Source organism: Dasypus novemcinctus, chromosome 12 (assembly GCF_030445035.2).
Source record: "Dasypus novemcinctus isolate mDasNov1 chromosome 12, mDasNov1.1.hap2, whole genome shotgun sequence".
Classification (NCBI taxonomy): Eukaryota; Metazoa; Chordata; class Mammalia; order Cingulata; family Dasypodidae; genus Dasypus; species Dasypus novemcinctus.
In genome coordinates this window covers 107,067,816-107,083,411 of record NC_080684.1, presented here as the reverse complement: position 1 = coordinate 107,083,411, position 15,596 = coordinate 107,067,816, and the positions used below count along the sequence as shown (strand labels likewise).

The window sequence follows — 15,596 nt, the reverse complement described above, 5'->3', positions numbered from 1 at the left end:
ACCACCACCACCACCACCACCACCACCATCAACACCATCAACACCATCGTCATTATCACCACCACCATCACCATCACCATCACTGTCTTTACTGTCACCATTATCATCACCATCATCACCGTCAACACTGTTGTCATCACCATCATCATCGCCTTCATCATCACCCTGGTCATCATTATCATTACGTAGCACAGCTCTGCTCATCTGCCTTCTAAATAGTTAGAGAATCTCCGGCCTTGATGTATTCAGAACAAGCTTTAAAGTCCAACTGTGTCCAATCCCCCTCCTGCGAGGAAGTGCTGCGGTGGCGCCCTGTGGTGCTCGTGGTGCCCGTGGTGTCTGTGAATCCCCGTGGTGTCCCGAGGTCCCCTGTGGATCCTGTGGTTCTCCGTGCAGCCTGTGGTTCCCTGTGGTGCCCACGGCTCCCTGCAGTGCCATGGTCCCCGTGGCTCCCCGTGGCTCCCTGTGGCTCCCTGTGGCTCCCCGTGGCTCCCTGTGCCTGTATCTCCCTGTGGCTCCCCGTGGCTCCCTGTGCCTGTGGCTCCCTGTGGTTCCCCATGGTGCCTGTATCTCCCTGTGTCCCCTGTGGCGCCCGTGGCTCCCCGTGGCTCCCTGTGGTTCCTCATGGTGTCTATGGCTCCCCGTGGCTCCCTGTGGTTCCCTGTGGTGCCTGTATCTCCCTGTGGTTCCCTGTGGTGCCCGTGGCTCCCCGTGGCTCCCTGTGGTTCCCTGTGGTGCATGTGGCTCCCCGTGGCTCCCCGTGGTGCCTGTGGCTCCCCGTGGTGTCCCTGGCTCCCTGTGTCCCCTGTGGCGCCCGTCTCTCCGTGTTCCCCACGGTGTCCCATGGCGCTCAGGGTGCCCGAGGTGCAGCTGCCCTGCCCAAGGCCTTCTGGCCTGAGCTCTCCAGCCACTCAGCGCCAGGAGCCTGCCACAGGCCCTGCGGGCCGGGGCGCCTCGGTGGGCGCGGCACCTTCAGTACCTCCAAACTGGGGGCTTCCCTTCCCATCGTCCTGACCGGATCAGGGCCAGGTCTGTGTCCTGTCCTTTGCCCAGCTGTCGCTCGGTCCTCTTGGGCGCTGGGCCCTGGCCGGGAGTGCCGCTGGCAGGGCCTGCACAGCGTGGGGGGGGTCGGTCTTGTCCGTGCCCCTCAAAGAGCGACTGTGGCAGCAAAGAGCAACCTGGGTCCTTGGCTGTGTGGGGGAGATTTCCTGCTGAGGGTGAGGCTGGGGCTGGGGGCGGAGGTGGCCTGGAGGGAGAAGAGGTGGGGCGGGGCCTGCAAGAGGAGGGGGGAGGGGAGGGGAGGGGCAAGGAAGGAGGGGCGGGGGGGGGGAGGGGAGGTGGGTGGGGGAGGTGGGGCTCATCCCCAGCAGCCCCTCCCTGGGTGGGAGAAACCCCAGGGGATCAGGGACCCCACAAGCGTGGAGCCCTCTAGGGCGGAAACAGCCATGGGCAAACGGGGCGGTGGTCCTGAGCACACAGTAGGTGCTCAGCAAATGTATGCACAACAGACTTGACTCTCACTCCAGGGGGTCGCCTCGGCCCCCAGTAGCAGGGACCATGGCTGAGCATGCCAGGCTTCTGGAACTTTCCAGCCACTGGAATTTGCACCCGCGGCGTTGTGGATTTCCCGCTGCCCTCCACGGCCGGCTGCCGGCCCCGCCCTGTCCACCACTGGAACGGCCGGCGACACGCCCCGCTCACCCACCCTGGCTTCAGGCTCTCCAGCTGGGCACCGGTGGAGCCTGCTCAGTGCCAGGGGCTGGGGGCAGGGGGCCGGGGGCCGGGGACGAGAGCCCCCAGCCCTGCCCCCAGGGAAGGCGACAGGGACGGGGCCGCGGCCAGGGTGCCAGGACGCTCAGGGCAGGCCTGGAGTCGAGGAAAACGCAACAAGGAAGAAACTCGAGCTGGGGCCGTTTGTCCAGGGGGCCTTCGGACCCCCAGGGGCCCGGGCTCCACCCCCAGGAGCGAGTCGAGGGCAAGGAGGGCACCTGGGACCTGGGGGGCAGCGGGCGCTTGCTCCTGGCTGGGAGGTCCAAGAAGGCTGCCTGCAGGAGGAGGCGTGGGAACGCGGCCTTGGGGGGCAGTTAGGGTTGGGCAGGGGGCGGGGGGAGCCCCGAGGCCCAGGAAGCTCCTGGAGGGGTCGAGCAGCCCTGGGAAGGGGGCGGGTCCTCGTCGGGGTGGGGCGTGGGCAGAGGGGCCAGGAGAGCCCCCCGGGCGTGGTGGCTCTGCCAGCGGCGGGGAGCCAGCGTGGGCGCCGGGGGTGCCCTGCAGAGCTGCGCGGGGCACCCCTGGCTGGGGCTGGGGAGGTGGGCAGACAAGCCTGCACTGGGGGGCCGGTTGGGGGGGTCGGGGAGGCTGGGGGGTGTCGCAGGGGGAGGCGGGAGAGAGGAGGCGGCGGGACGGGGCGCAGGTGGGCTCCGCGGTGCGTGCCCGCCGGGGTTCCCGCGCTGCCCCCGTATTTGGGGTCCCCAGGGGCCAGCGCACCGGGGCGGGGGGTTCAGCTGCCGGCAGGGTGGTGGGCTGGGCAGAGGGCAGGGTGCCCCCCGGGCTCCCACTGCCTCCCGCGCTCTCCAGCCCAGCGGTGGGGGCAGGAGACCGCCTGCCGGGGGTAGGATGGGGCAGGTAGTGAGCACCACTGTATACCCGCCCCGCCTCGTGGCAGAGAGGGGATGCGTTTAGCCCCCAGTGGCCCGGGCCCGTGCCCCCGACCCCGGGGGGCAGGTGCGCCGGGGCTCACAGTGGCCCCCGTCCCGCAGGAAGCCGTGAGGCCGCCTTCACCTACGCCATCACCGCGGCGGGCGTGGCGCACGCGGTCACCGCCGCCTGCAGCCAGGGCAACCTCAGCAACTGCGGCTGCGACCGCGAGAAGCAGGGCTACTACAACCAGGCCGAGGGCTGGAAGTGGGGCGGCTGCTCGGCCGACGTGCGCTACGGCGTCGACTTCTCCCGGCGCTTCGTGGACGCCCGCGAGATCAAGAAGAACGCGCGGCGCCTCATGAACCTGCACAACAACGAGGCGGGCCGCAAGGTAGGCTGGCGGGGCGGGCTCCGGGCGCCCCCCAGGGTGGTGACGCGGTGCGCCCGAGGACCCACGCACCCCATTCCCACGCAGGGACCCACGGGCGGAGGCCCCAGGCTCATGTCTCTGGTGTTTCCTGTTCTGTAGGGAACCCAGGAAGGCTTCCTGGAGGAGGTGGCTTCTCATCGGGCCCTAGGATGGCATGAGAGGTGCAGGAAAGGGGTGGTCCCCGGGGCAGGAGGAGGGGTGGGGGAGCGTGGGGGTGAGCAGGCGGGGGGACTTCCGGGCAGGGCCACGTTGGGGGAGAAGGTGGGCGAGGCTGGCGCCGCCCGCAGGCGGCCGAGGGCCCAGATCCCGGCCCAGGAGCCGTGGGCGCAGCGCCGAGATGGCCAAGATAGGGCGGCCGGGCGAGCGGGGTGCTGGGCCTGCCCCGGGGCACGGGGGCGCAGGGCACAGGGCCCGGGGCGTCGCGGGCAGGGCCGGCCTCGCCTTTCCCGGCGGGGAAGCCTGGAGACGCCCTGCTCTGGGGCCCAAGGCGGCCTCCGGGTGCGCGCTCGTTCAGCCACGAGCTCTCCCAGCCTGCGCGGACGGGGCGCGGGGGGCGCGGCTGGGAGCTGGGTGCGGCCGAGGGGCCCCGGCGAGGGGCAGCGGGGGGCTGCGGGAGCACGTGCGGGGCGGGGGCGCGCCGGGGTGGGGGGACGAGCAGGGCCTCGAAGGCGGCCAGGGCTTGGCCGTACCGCGCAGGCTGGAGGGCGCCCGCAGCAGAGGCTGCTTACGATGTCGGGTGAACAAATGAGCGGATGAAGGAATGAGCAGGTGGCACGGCCTTTGCCTCCAGGAGCCCGAGGTGGGCGCTGAGCCCCGCCTCCAACGCAGGCCGGTCGGGGCCCAGGAAGCCCACAGGGGCGGGGGCAGGGGAGGGTGCAGTCCACTTTCCCAGGGAACCCGGGAGCACTTCCTGGAGGAGGAGGCGAGCTGAGGCTGGATGGAGACAGGTGCCTTGAGCATCGCGGGAGCTCGGCCCCGAGCAGGGCTTCCCAGCGCCCCTGGAGGAAGATGAGGCAGGGAGGTGGGGAGCGGGCAGCAGAGCCGGCCGGCAGCCCCGAGGCCGGAGCTCCCCCGAGGCGTCCAGCGGGCGGGAAGGGCCTGCGGGGAGGGCCAGCACGAGAGGCGCGGGGGCTCCAGGCGCGGCGGGCGGGGCCAGGCAAGGGCAGGGCATGGGCCGGCCAAGCAGGGGCACCTCTTCCTCAGCCCCGGGGCACCTGGGAACAAAAGGGCACAGGGCGCGGGGGGCGCCTGGCGGTGGGCGGGTGGGCACCGGGGCCTGGCGGGGGGCCGGGCTGCCCGGCGGGGGTCCCAAGGCCCTGTGACTGCCTGGCCCAGGGCAAGGGCAGGGGAGGAGGGTGGCCTGTCGGTTGGGACCGGGGGAAGCCAGCCGCGAGGCGGGTGCAGGAAGTGGGGTGCAGGGGAGGCCATAGGGGCTGGGACGTGCAGGACAGTGACGGTGCCCTCTGCCCGGCCGGGGTCTCCCCGCCTTCAGGGTAGGTGGGCGGGCAGAAGGGGTGCCCGGATGGAGCGTGCACTGCCCGTCTGGCGCTCGGGGCTCCCTGGGGTGAGCAGCCTTCCCTGGAGGGGGCCGCCCCCGCCCCGAGGCTGGGGCCGGGCGCTGGGCCGGGGCCAGCTGTGCCCGCATTTGGGAAGGCCCCGCCAGCCCCTCCCTGGAGCCCCCACCCCACCCTCAGCCCCACTCCGCGCAGGGCTGGGGAGGCCCCGGCGGGCCAGGGTTACCCTGAGCCCTCCCCGGGGGTCCCGGGGCGCCACGAGACTTCTTCCTGGGGCCAGGGGCCGGACTCTGGGTCCCCTTGAGGCTCCTGGGGCCAAGGCCGCCGGCTGGCGCCACGGCTGCCATTTTGTCGCACTGGGCGCGAGGGCGGTGGAGGGGGAAGGAGCGTGTTCTGGGCTCAGCCCCTCACCCTGCCCGCCCCCGAGCACGCGGCGGCACTGCTGCTCCCGGCTGGGGGCCCGGATGTGCCGGCTGGGCCGGCGGCGGGGGCTGGGCTGCCCGGACCTGGGGTGGATGTGGCTGGGGGCCGGGGGAGGTGTTAGGGACAGCGTGGGGCGGGGGGCTGCCGGGGGTCCCGGGTGGCCGCTGGGAGCTGGACATGCCACCAGGTCTCCGGCCGCCAATGCCCGTCCAAGGAGGAGACTCCTGGCCTGCTGTCCCCAGGCCTGGAGGTCCGAGAGCGGGCGGCATTGGGCCAGGCAGGGTCCCTATGGGTGGAGGGCAGGGTCGCCAGGGGAGGGGACGGCTCAAGCCAAGGGGACCAGGAGGGGAGGTGGGCAGGCCAGAGCTGCCCGGCCCCGGGAGACTGACAGGGTGGACGAGGGGGCGGAGGGGGCGGCCGCGAGGTGAAGTCCCAGCCCCCGCCCAGCACCCCCTGCCCAGGCACCGGGCCGTGCCCCTGCCCCGGGCCCCTTACCCCCTCCCCGGCAGGGTGCCGGCCTCCCCTCCAGCTCCAGCCCCTCCCCAGGAGCAGAGCCGTCTCTGAACCCCGACCCTCCCAGGCTGCCGTGAGCCCCCGGCCCCCAGCCCCCAGCTGACGCCCTGTGGGGCCGAGTCAGTCCCCGTGGGCTCTGAGGGAACGAGGCCAACCGCCCTCAGACCTGTGCTCCAGCTGTGCCTCCTCCCCTCCACTTGGTCTGGCGAACTCCTACTCATACGTTCATGCCCCGTGTAGGCCGTGCCTCCTCCAGGAAGCCCCCTCCCCCCTGTTCCATCACCCCAGCAGGCTGAGGCCTTCGGCACCCCATGGCCCCCGTGTTTCGTGTGTCATTTTCCTTCTCTGAGCGGTGAGCCCTGGGAAGGCCAGGGAGGGGCTTGGGGCCCTAGCCGTCCCTATGGGACTGCTTCTCTCTCCCTCTTTTTATTCATTCATTCATTCATTCATTCATTCATTCATTCGCGGGACCAATGCCATCAGGCTCTTGTGGGCAGAGCTTGGGGGTGGGGGGAGGGTGGGGAGGCAGGAGGCAGGATTTGGGGTGTGCTCGGTCCTCGGCTTGTCCGTGGCCCAGGCCCACCGTGACCCCGTTTCCCAGGGGCCCGCCCCAGGCACAGACCGGCAGGGCCAGCCAGGGCGGGACCCGGCCTCTCGGGGCTGGCCCGGGCAGGGGTCTGGAGCTTCAGCTCTGGGCAGCCCACAGGGGTCACGGGGCACGCAGGGCTGAGGGCAGAGCTCCCTGTTGTCCCGCCCCACCCAGCGCGGGGCCCACGGGACGGGGGGCAGCGGGGGTGCCGGCCCGGGGGCGGGGTGGCCGCGACCTCGGGAGCCCCGGCAGCTGACAGGTGGCCCCGCAGGCCGCGCCGCCTGCTAACGATTCCCGTCTTTCATCAGGCCGGCCCGGCGGGGCCCTTTCGATCCAGGTAAATGAGTACCTGGGTCAGGGCTGGCCCTGGGAAGCGCCTTCCGGGCGGCCCCAGGGACACAGGCTGCCGCCCACGCCGCCGGCGCCCGCCGGAGAGGCCAGCGAGGCCACCCCGGCCCGCGGCAAACCCAGCTGCAGCTGCATGCCAGCTCTCGTGACCCAGCATCCATTAGGCCCCATCTGCATGCAGGCCTTATGCTAGGCATGGGGGTGGGGAACAGGATCTGCACTTATTAAACGCCCACTGTTGCTAGGCCAGGGGCCCCAGCGGGGCACCTCTCAGGGGGCATTGCAGGGTGCTGGGCCATCTGGCCGGGTGTAAGCAGCGGCTGCGCCACCCGACCGGCCACCCGACCGGGCACCAGTCCCGTGGCCCTGAGCCTCAGTTTCCCCGTCAGTGCAGTCCCAGCAGCTCCCCAGGGGCTGCAGTGCCACGCACGCCCCGCCCTGCTGGGTTTGGAGTCTTCCCCCATGCACCCTCCCGGGGTCTCAGGAGGGAGGTCCCGAGCTCAGCATCCCCCCTTATCAGACGGGCAGGCCGAGGCTCCCTCGGCGGGGAAACGGGCCCCCCGGGGGTGCGGCGGGGCGGGCGGGGCTCAGGCTCGCCCCCGCTGAAGGCCGCCCCGTGCCCGCAGGTCCTGGAGGAGCGCATGAAGCTGGAGTGCAAGTGCCACGGCGTGTCGGGCTCGTGCACCACCAAGACCTGCTGGACCACGCTGCCCAAGTTCCGCGAGGTGGGCCACCTGCTCAAGGAGAAGTACAACGCGGCCGTGCAGGTGGAGGCGGTGCGCGCCAGCCGCCTGCGCCAGCCCACCTTCCTGCGCATCAAGCAGCTGCGCAGCTACCAGAAGCCCATGGAGACGGACCTGGTGTACATCGAGAAGTCGCCCAACTACTGCGAGGAGGACGCGGCCACGGGCAGCGTGGGCACGCAGGGCCGTCTGTGCAACCGCACCTCGCCCGGCGCCGACGGCTGCGACACCATGTGCTGCGGCCGCGGCTACAACACCCACCAGTACACCAAGGTCTGGCAGTGCAACTGCAAGTTCCACTGGTGCTGCTTCGTCAAGTGCAACACCTGCAGCGAGCGCACCGAAGTCTTCACCTGCAAGTGAGCGGCGGCCACGGCGGGGCCACGGCGGCAGGGCCCCGGCGGGTGGCGGGCGGCCACGTTGGTGGGGGATGTGCCGGGCAGACCACAGCAGGGGCCACGGAGGACAGGCGCTGGGCTGGGGCCACGGCGGGCGACCACGGCTCAGCCACGGGTGCCCCTGCCGCTGCAGCCCCAGCCCTGCCGGCAGCATTTTGCACATCCACCCCTTGCCTTCCCCGCCACAGCGTTGCCAGCTGTGGGCAGAGGTGGGTGGAGGCAGTGGGGCCGCGGGCACAGGAAGGCACCGGCGGGGTCCTGCCACCCCCTCCCCGCCCTCACGGCTCCTTCCTGCCATTCCTTCATCACTTCTGGTGGCAGAACTGTGCCCACGGCCCAGCCGAGAGGGCAAAGCAAAATGGCCCTGGGGCCAGGCCGGCAAACTCTTCTCTTTTCTGGAAGCTGAGTGACAAGGCTCTCGAGTCCCCCTCCTCTACCCGGAGGCATGAGCGCAGAAAGGCTGGCCACGCTCAAGACGCTCTCCAGGCCACGTCGGCTGCTGGACCCCGGGGCGGGTGGGACAGACATTGGCAAAAATTATTTATGTTTTCTTGGTTCCGGGAGAAGATGCTCAACCCTCCGCGTGGCCAGCTTGGCGTACCCCGTGGCAGCGCACGGCCTCGTGGCCTGTTCTGCCTCTCCCTGCCCGGCCCGGCCTCCAGCGAGGCTCTGAGGACGGGGATGGACAGGGCCCCCCGCCCCTCTTCCCCCCCTTCCTGGAGATGGCACCGCACGCCAGGTCGGGCTCATGAGTGCCGGGCGCCCCCAGTGCCAGCCAGGCCCACGCCGGCTGACCCGTGCCAGTTCCCAGAGCCCCCTCCAGCCTGGGCCGGCCTCCCCCCTCACCACAGCACTGCGGCCAGGCAGGGGTGTTCGGGGAGATTGCCCTCACCAGCAGGTAAACTGAGGCCCGGAGTGGCCCGAGGGCGTGCTGGAGGCCCCGTGCCCGTGAGTGGCGGCTGCTGCCTCGGCCCAGCATTCAGACCCCAGCACGGGACCTTCTGGGAGCACCTGGGGGTGGGGGCGAGATGGCCCCGATGCCTGGAGAAACCCGGGCATGCCGTCCCTGCACCCCCACACTGGGTCCGCACCCCTCTCGCTGGGCCTCTGGGGCCTATCGGGGCTTCGTCGCCTGGGACTCGGGGCTCAAAGTACCCTGTGCAGCCACCTCCGCCGGGAGACTGAGGCCGAGGGAGCCACTTGCCCGAGCCACCTGCTTCTAGAAGCTTCTGGAAATACATTCTCCGGACTGGCAAGGAGCCAAGTAGGCTGGACACGGGCCTGGGGCGAGCGGCCCCGGAACCCCGCCCTCGGCTGCTGTCGCGGGGAGCCCCGGGCTGCCGTGAATGCCTCACCCCACTCCGGCCCTTTCGGCCCCCCCAGTCCCAGGGACACCCCAAGTCTGCCGGCCCAGCGTCTCTGCCAAGGAACCTGATTAACTTATATTGTCGTGTATCGTCGAAATGTCTATCGTGTCTTTTAAATTATTGTGACCTACACTGGGTACCGGAGGGGCGGGGGGTGGCCGGGGCCGCCGTCCCCCTCAGCCAGGCTCCTCCTTCCGCCGGAACGGACCCCCAGGGCTCCCGACGCCCGAGCCCCCGGCGACGGGCCTCGGCCCCCCGCGCAGTCCACGCCGCTCCCGGCGCTGTCGCCCCCCGGCCGGCGGGGGCAGAGGAGACGGCGGGGCGATGGCGGCCGCCCGCCAGGGACCCCCGGGGCGGGGGTGGGGGGCTCTGACAGGCTGCGTCCCCCCCGTCGCGGGACCCCGCAGGGAGGCGCTCGGCTCAATAAAAGCTGGAATTGGAGATGCGAGTGTGTGGAGCCCCCGCGCCGCCCCCGGGGGTGGGACTCCCCTTCCCCGAGCCCCCGGCCTCCCCTCGGGCGTCCTGGCCCCTGTCGCCTGCGGGCCCCGGGCTGCCGCTGCGCTGCTGTCCCTCCCGGTCCCCCGAGCCCCTGTCCAGCCTCCAGGGACCCCCCTCGGCCCCACCCAGAGGCCACGGGCCAGGCTGCGAGGAGAAGGCAGGGTCCTGGGGAGACCTGGGCACTGCGCGGGGCCGTCCCTGGAGGAGGCACGAGGGCCACGGCCGTGTCCAGAGCCCCCCCCACCCGGGCCGGCGGGGCTGCCCTCGGGGCCCTGCGGCCCGTCCCTGGGGTCTGGCGGTGGGGGTCCCCTGGGGAGGCAGCCCCCGCCCCCCGGGCCCAGCCCCCGCGCCAGCCTGGGAGCCCTGTGCGCACTCCCGCCGGGGCCGAGGGCGGGAGGTATGCGGTGGGGCCGGTTTGGCCACTGCCCGCTGTCCGGGCAGCCTGGCATCGGGCGGAACCGCTGATCAAACAGCCCCATCCGCCCTGGGCCCAGCCGGGCACCCACGGAGCCTGGCCCCAGCCCCAGGTCCCAGGGAGGGGCCCGCCGGGTGGGCTTTCCAAAGGGGGCCTCAGCCCACCTCCTGGGTGTGCCGAGGGGGGCCCGGAGGAGGGGCGCGGGGCGGGGGAGCCCTGCCCCCGGGCCCCAGCCCTGCCCCTGCGCACAGACTGGTCATGCCCCCTCCCAACTGATGGAGGGCCTCGGTTTCCCCCTCTGGAGAGCAGGAGGCCTGGCAGGCCCGGGGCGCGCGGCGGGGTGTTTGGCCCCGTTCCCCATGAGATGGTGAGAAAATCCACGGCGGTTGCTGCTGCGGAGCACCCGGGCCCAGCTACTCCCACAAGGGCAGGAATGAGGAAAGAGCACGGAGAGTGCCCCGTGCCCGGCAAATGCCTCAGCCCCGGTGCCCAGGCTGTTTTTAGGGCTTGGCCACGGTTCAACCCACCAACGGGCCCAGCACATCCTCGGAGGGGCCCTTCCCCAGGCTTTGAGACCACACTGCCAGCCTGGGCTGGGGTCCTGCCTGACCCTCAGTCCCAGGCTCTGCCTCTAAAGCAGGGGCTCTTAACCAAGGGTGCCATGGAAAGATTTCAAGGGGTCCATGAGCTTGAACTGAAAAAAAAACAACTTACTATCTTGGTTTTCTCTGACTTCCAATATTGCCTCTACATTCTGAGAAGGGGTCCGTGGCTTTCACCTGACTGGCAAAGTGGTCCATGGAACAAAAAGGGGTGAAGAGCGCCTGCTCTAAAACTAATGGGCCCCGCACTGCCCCACGCAGCGGCTCGTTGTCCACCCTGCCTCTGCCACCCCCTCGGCTCCAGCCGGCTCTGCGCATGCCAGACGCCTTGCTGCTCCTCTCCTATCCTGCTGCTCCCTCAACACTCCTGCCTTCCCACCACTCCAGGAATGCAGACGGCCACGGAGCAGCACGAGGCAGAGGCAGAGCTTGCAGCGGGGTGGGGTTTGGGCAAGCGGCTGGGAGAACCTGCAGTTCTGGGAGCATGTTTCTACCATCCATCCATCCACCCGTCTATTCATCCAACATCATCCTTCCATCCTTCCATCCCTCCATCCATCCATCCACCCATCTATCCTTCTGTCCATCCATCCATCTACCCATCTATCCTTCCCTCCATTCTTCCATCCATCTCTCCATCCATTCATGCATCCATCCCTATCTATCCTTCCTTCCATCCATCCACCCGTCTATTCATCCATCCAACCATCATCCTTCCATCCTCCCATCCATCCATCCATCCACCTGTCTGTCCTTCCATCCATCCATCTATTCTTCCATCCATCCTTCCATCCATCCATCTATTCTTCCATCCGTCCTTCCATCCATTCATGCATCTATCCCTGTCTATCCTTCTGTCCATCCATCCATCCATTCTTCCATCCATCCATCTATCCCTTCCTCCCTCCATCCGTCCACCCATCCATCCATACTTCCATCCATCCATCCACTTGCTCATTCACTCATTCAGCACTGCTTGGGGGCCAGGCCCTGGGTAGCCCCCAGCCTGGGGATGGCTCATGCCTGGCCTTGACCTCCAGGGGCTCTAGCCCTTTGTCCCATTCTCCTGCCCTGTGCCCACAGCTGCTGGTGGGGTGGGCGGCCCTTTTGAGGGGTGTTGTCTGTCCACCGAGCAGCCTAGGAGAGGGGAGGGGGTCTTGGGAAGTTCGCCCCCACAGAACGTGTGTAAGGAGAACGAGTGCTGTGGCCGGCGAGGCCTGGGCTCCGGCTTCCCTTGCAGGCTGCCCACACTGCCCACAGCTGAGCTTCGGCGTCGGGTCTCTCACGCTGGCCCCGGCGGCCAGCGCGCCCCAGGCGTGCCCCTGCCACGCCCTCCAGTGGCCGTGAGTCCCTGCTCACCGCCCTGCCTCGGCCCCCCGTCCACTCCAGCCCGCTCCCGCCAAAGCCCCCAGCGCCGACAGCTCGCCCCCTCCCAGAGCTGCCGCCTCTGCCGCGCGGCGGCCCCGCCTTCTGCCATCCGTGCCCTTCCGTCCCTCACCCCCGGCCTCACTCTCACCCTTACGGGCAGGGGTCCCATGTCTGTGGCTGTCCCTGCCCCCGGGGAGGCTGAGTACCCCTAACCATCACAACGCCGCTCCCTGGAGAGGTCAGTGCTGGCTCCATTTACGGGGCGGATACTGAGGCACGGGGAAATAAAGGGACGTGTCCAAGGTCATGCAACCCAGAGACCTCCGAGGCCAGGGTGGGAGCTCCTTCCAGCCGACTCCTACGCCTCCTCCCACGAGGGAAACGGGCCTGGGGCCTTGTCCATGGCCACACATCGAGCGAGTGGGAAGGGGACAGCCAGGGCAGGGGCAGAGAGGAGACGGCGAGCAATGCTTCAGCCTCACCGTGGGTGGAAAAGGGAAGACCAGGTTACGAAGCAGCAGGCAAGACCTGGGTTAGCCATCAGGGTGAACTTCCCGGGCTGGGAGGGGCGGTGGGGTCTCCTGCCCTGGTGAAGGGGGGGGGTGACCTGGCCTGGCGCCTCCTGGGTACGTGGGGCCAGTGGTCTGAGGAGGCAGGGGGGAAGAGAGAGACGTGGAAGCTGAGTCACTCGGGCAAACAGGAAAGGCGTGCGCTCCCGGGGCAGAGCAGCCAGGCCCGTCTCCCGGGAGCTGCCGAGGCTGGGAAGGGGTGCTGCCGGCCCCCCACCACCAGGAGCCGGGAAGTGCAGCGGGGAGCTGGCCTGGAGCTCGCCTGCTGCCGCGCGCCGCTTCTCTCCTCTCGGGCTGGACCCGCCTCGGCCTTCTCTGGGATTCTCCCGCAGCCCGGCCGGCCTTGGGCCGGGAGGACGGGGGTCTCGGGTCGCTGGGCCTGCGCAGCCGGGGCTGGTGGGTCCTCAAGGGCCCGGGGGTCATGGGCCTGGCCCCCCGCAGAGCCAGCATTCGGGGTGGGCAGGTGGTGGGGCGCGCGGGGCCCTGACACCCCGGCCAGCACTGGCGGTGCGGGGCAGGAGGCGTGGAGCCAGGAGAGGGCCCCCGGGCCCCGGCCCGCCTGGCCCCCTCTGGTGCAGCGGCCCCGCCGCGGGTCTTGTCCTCCCGGCCCGGCTCTCGCCATCTGAGCACGGCTGGCATCTCGCGGGGTGGGACCCGGCGGGGGGGAGGAGTGTCCAGCGAGGGGGGCCCCCGTGAGCGGAAAGCCTTGCAACCTTGCCAGGAGGCGGCGGGGCCAGGGGCCGGGCAGGCCTGGCCTGGGGAGCCTCTCACTCCCCCATGCGGGCCGAAGGCGGGGGGCTGGTGGGCTGGGCCGTCCCAGTGCTGGACACGGGCTCCCTCCTAGGACCAGGCTGTGTCCTCGGGGTGGGCGGCCCGCCCTGCCCCACGTGGCAGTGGGAGGGCACTCAGGGCCTGAGGGTGGCCACGGGCCCCTCCAGGTGTCTGCAGCTCCGGGAGCCCCTGCCAGGGTGGGGCCGCCGTGGGCCCTTCTGTTGGCTCTGGCCTTGAACTTGCGCCCAGGCTGAGCATCTTGCCTGGGGTCCCCCTGCTGGGGGGCTCTGCTTTCTCCACCCTGCAGGGCAGGGTCTGGCCTCCACTGGCCACGATGCATTCCTTCTCCCGTTCAGTGTCTCCCTCATGGTCCAGCACATTGTGGGGTCCCAGAGCTGAGGTTGAGGGGCTCCCCTTAGGCGGCTGCCAGCCCAGGCTGGGGCAGGAGGATGCCTAGATGGACCCTTTCAGCGCCCCACGGTCAAGGCTGCAGCGGAGGGAAAGGGAGGGGCCAGGGCCGAGGGGCCGGGCCCTGGCCTGGGGGAGGGCAGGCTCCGCAGGGGCTTCCAGAGGTGGGTCAGGCTGAGGCCGGGAAGGGCAGGAAAGAGCGATGAAGGGAGGGAAAATGACGACTTGGGCAAAGAAATGGGGTGACCCAGGGTTAACCGAAGGGACAGCGGGTTACGGAGTTTGGGGTGAGGGGGCCTGGGGCAGAGGAGAGCCCTTTGCTTGGAGAGCTGTCCCACAGCCGACTAGGTTTTGGAAGGTTCTGGAAGGACGGAGGGGAAGCTGGCATGTGATGTCCGTGGTTTCTAGCGCTTGGCAGAATCCAACCCCCCCCACCATGGCTAACGCACTCCCCCAGCCCCGGGCACAGGGCGTGCCTGCCCGCTGGCTGTCCTGGACCCAGAGGCTGCAGGCTAGAGGTGGACACCGGTCCTGTAGAAAAGTGTCTCCAACAAGAGTCCTGGGGCCGGGAGGGGCTTGGGAAGCGGGGCTGGAGCCCGGGGTCTCTCCTGCAGCTGCCCTCCCCGCCCCCGGGTGGGTTTGCCCAGCTGTGGGCTGCCCTGGAGAGGAGGCTGTTTTACGGGGCCCCCCCTCAGTAAAACCTGGTGGGGAGAGGGCACCACGCCCCTCCCCTCGGCCTCTCCTGAGGCCCCAGGGTGGCGAGGCCTGGCTGGGCACGGAGCGGCGCCTGCCAGGCTCCCCGGGCCGGGCCCCTTTGCGCTAACGGGGTGGACGCTTCAAAGGCCGTGAGCATCCAGGCGGGCAGGGCGGGGGGCACCCTGCCCACCCAGGAAGTGGGGCTGGGCTCGCCCATGGGCCCTGACACCGACCCGGTGAGTAATGCCCGCGTCCCGCCTGGGTTCCCAGGGAAGAGGGATCGATTAAATCTCCACGGCAAACACTGGGCGGAGGGCGGCGGTGGCGGCGGGGCTGAGTCACGGGCTGGCTCCCTCTGCGGGGGGGCGTCTCAAAGGGCCCGGCGCTGCAGGAGGGTCTGCTGGCCATCGGGGTCCACCAGCCCTTCCCAGCTACCCTCAGGGCAGCCCCGGGAGGCCCAGCAAGGGGCAGGGCCCGGACCACACTGGACAGGTCTTTCTCACGGCCTGAGCTACCAGCTGTGAGCTCCCTGCATCCAGGGGAATTCAAGCACGGTTCGATCTCCACATGCTGGAGGCCCTGCGGCCCTGCGGGCGTCCGACTCCCTGATGCTCGGGGGCTAAGGGTCCATGCTTCCGCCCAGGAGCCCCGGTTCTGTGGCTGGAGGGGATGGCGGTTCTGGGCCAGAGCCCAGCGGGAGGCGGCCTCGGGTTCTAGACGGCCCGTCCGGCCCTGCTCCTGCCCGCCCGTGCCCGGCGCCCAGTGCTCCCTTTGGAGACAGAAGGTCTTCGCCTTGCCGGTTTTTGTTCGTTCAACAAGTATTGTGCACCTACTGTTTCAGGCGGGGGGGGCAGGACACTGGGGACACACGGGTGAAGGCCCTACCCTCGGAGCTGCCCTTCGGGGGCCTAAGACGGTTTGCTGTGACTGTGGTCAGTGTCATGCATCGCGGCGCCCGCAGCGGGGGCTCGGTGGATTCGGTGGGCTCAGGGCGGGGCGGGAGGCCGAGCAGACACGGAGGCGGTGAGGGGGCCCAGGCTCAGCGGCCAGCCAGGGCAGGGACCCGAGGACGGGCGGCGAGAGGGCGGGAGGTAGGCTGGGGCAGGAGCCTACGGGACTCCAGCCTCCTGGGCCTCAGTTTCCTCCTCCATGACGTGGGACAAGAGGGGCCGTGGGGTGTCGGGGACGTGGCCCAGGTGCAGAGGCTGCAGCTTCCTCCCCCGCCGCCCCCTTCTCCTCCTCCTCGTCCCCCGCCCCCCGCTGCCGTTCCTCTCCTTCCTCACCGCCCAGGCCAGCCGGGAGTCGAG

At 70.1% G+C, this 15,596-nt stretch overlaps 1 protein-coding gene across 1 annotated transcript in view; it reads left to right on the top strand.

Moving 5' to 3' along the window:
* WNT7B (Wnt family member 7B) overlaps nucleotides 1-9,397 on the top strand; it is a 49,477-nt gene extending 40,080 nt beyond the window's left edge. The window contains exons 3-4 of the mRNA XM_058308931.1: nucleotides 2,757-3,028; nucleotides 7,081-9,397. Of these exons, the coding sequence (XP_058164914.1) occupies nucleotides 2,757-3,028; nucleotides 7,081-7,560 (752 nt within the window). The 3' untranslated portion in view covers nucleotides 7,561-9,397. The remainder of the gene's footprint in view (nucleotides 1-2,756; nucleotides 3,029-7,080) is intronic.
* Nucleotides 9,398-15,596: the final 6,199 nt, after the last annotated feature.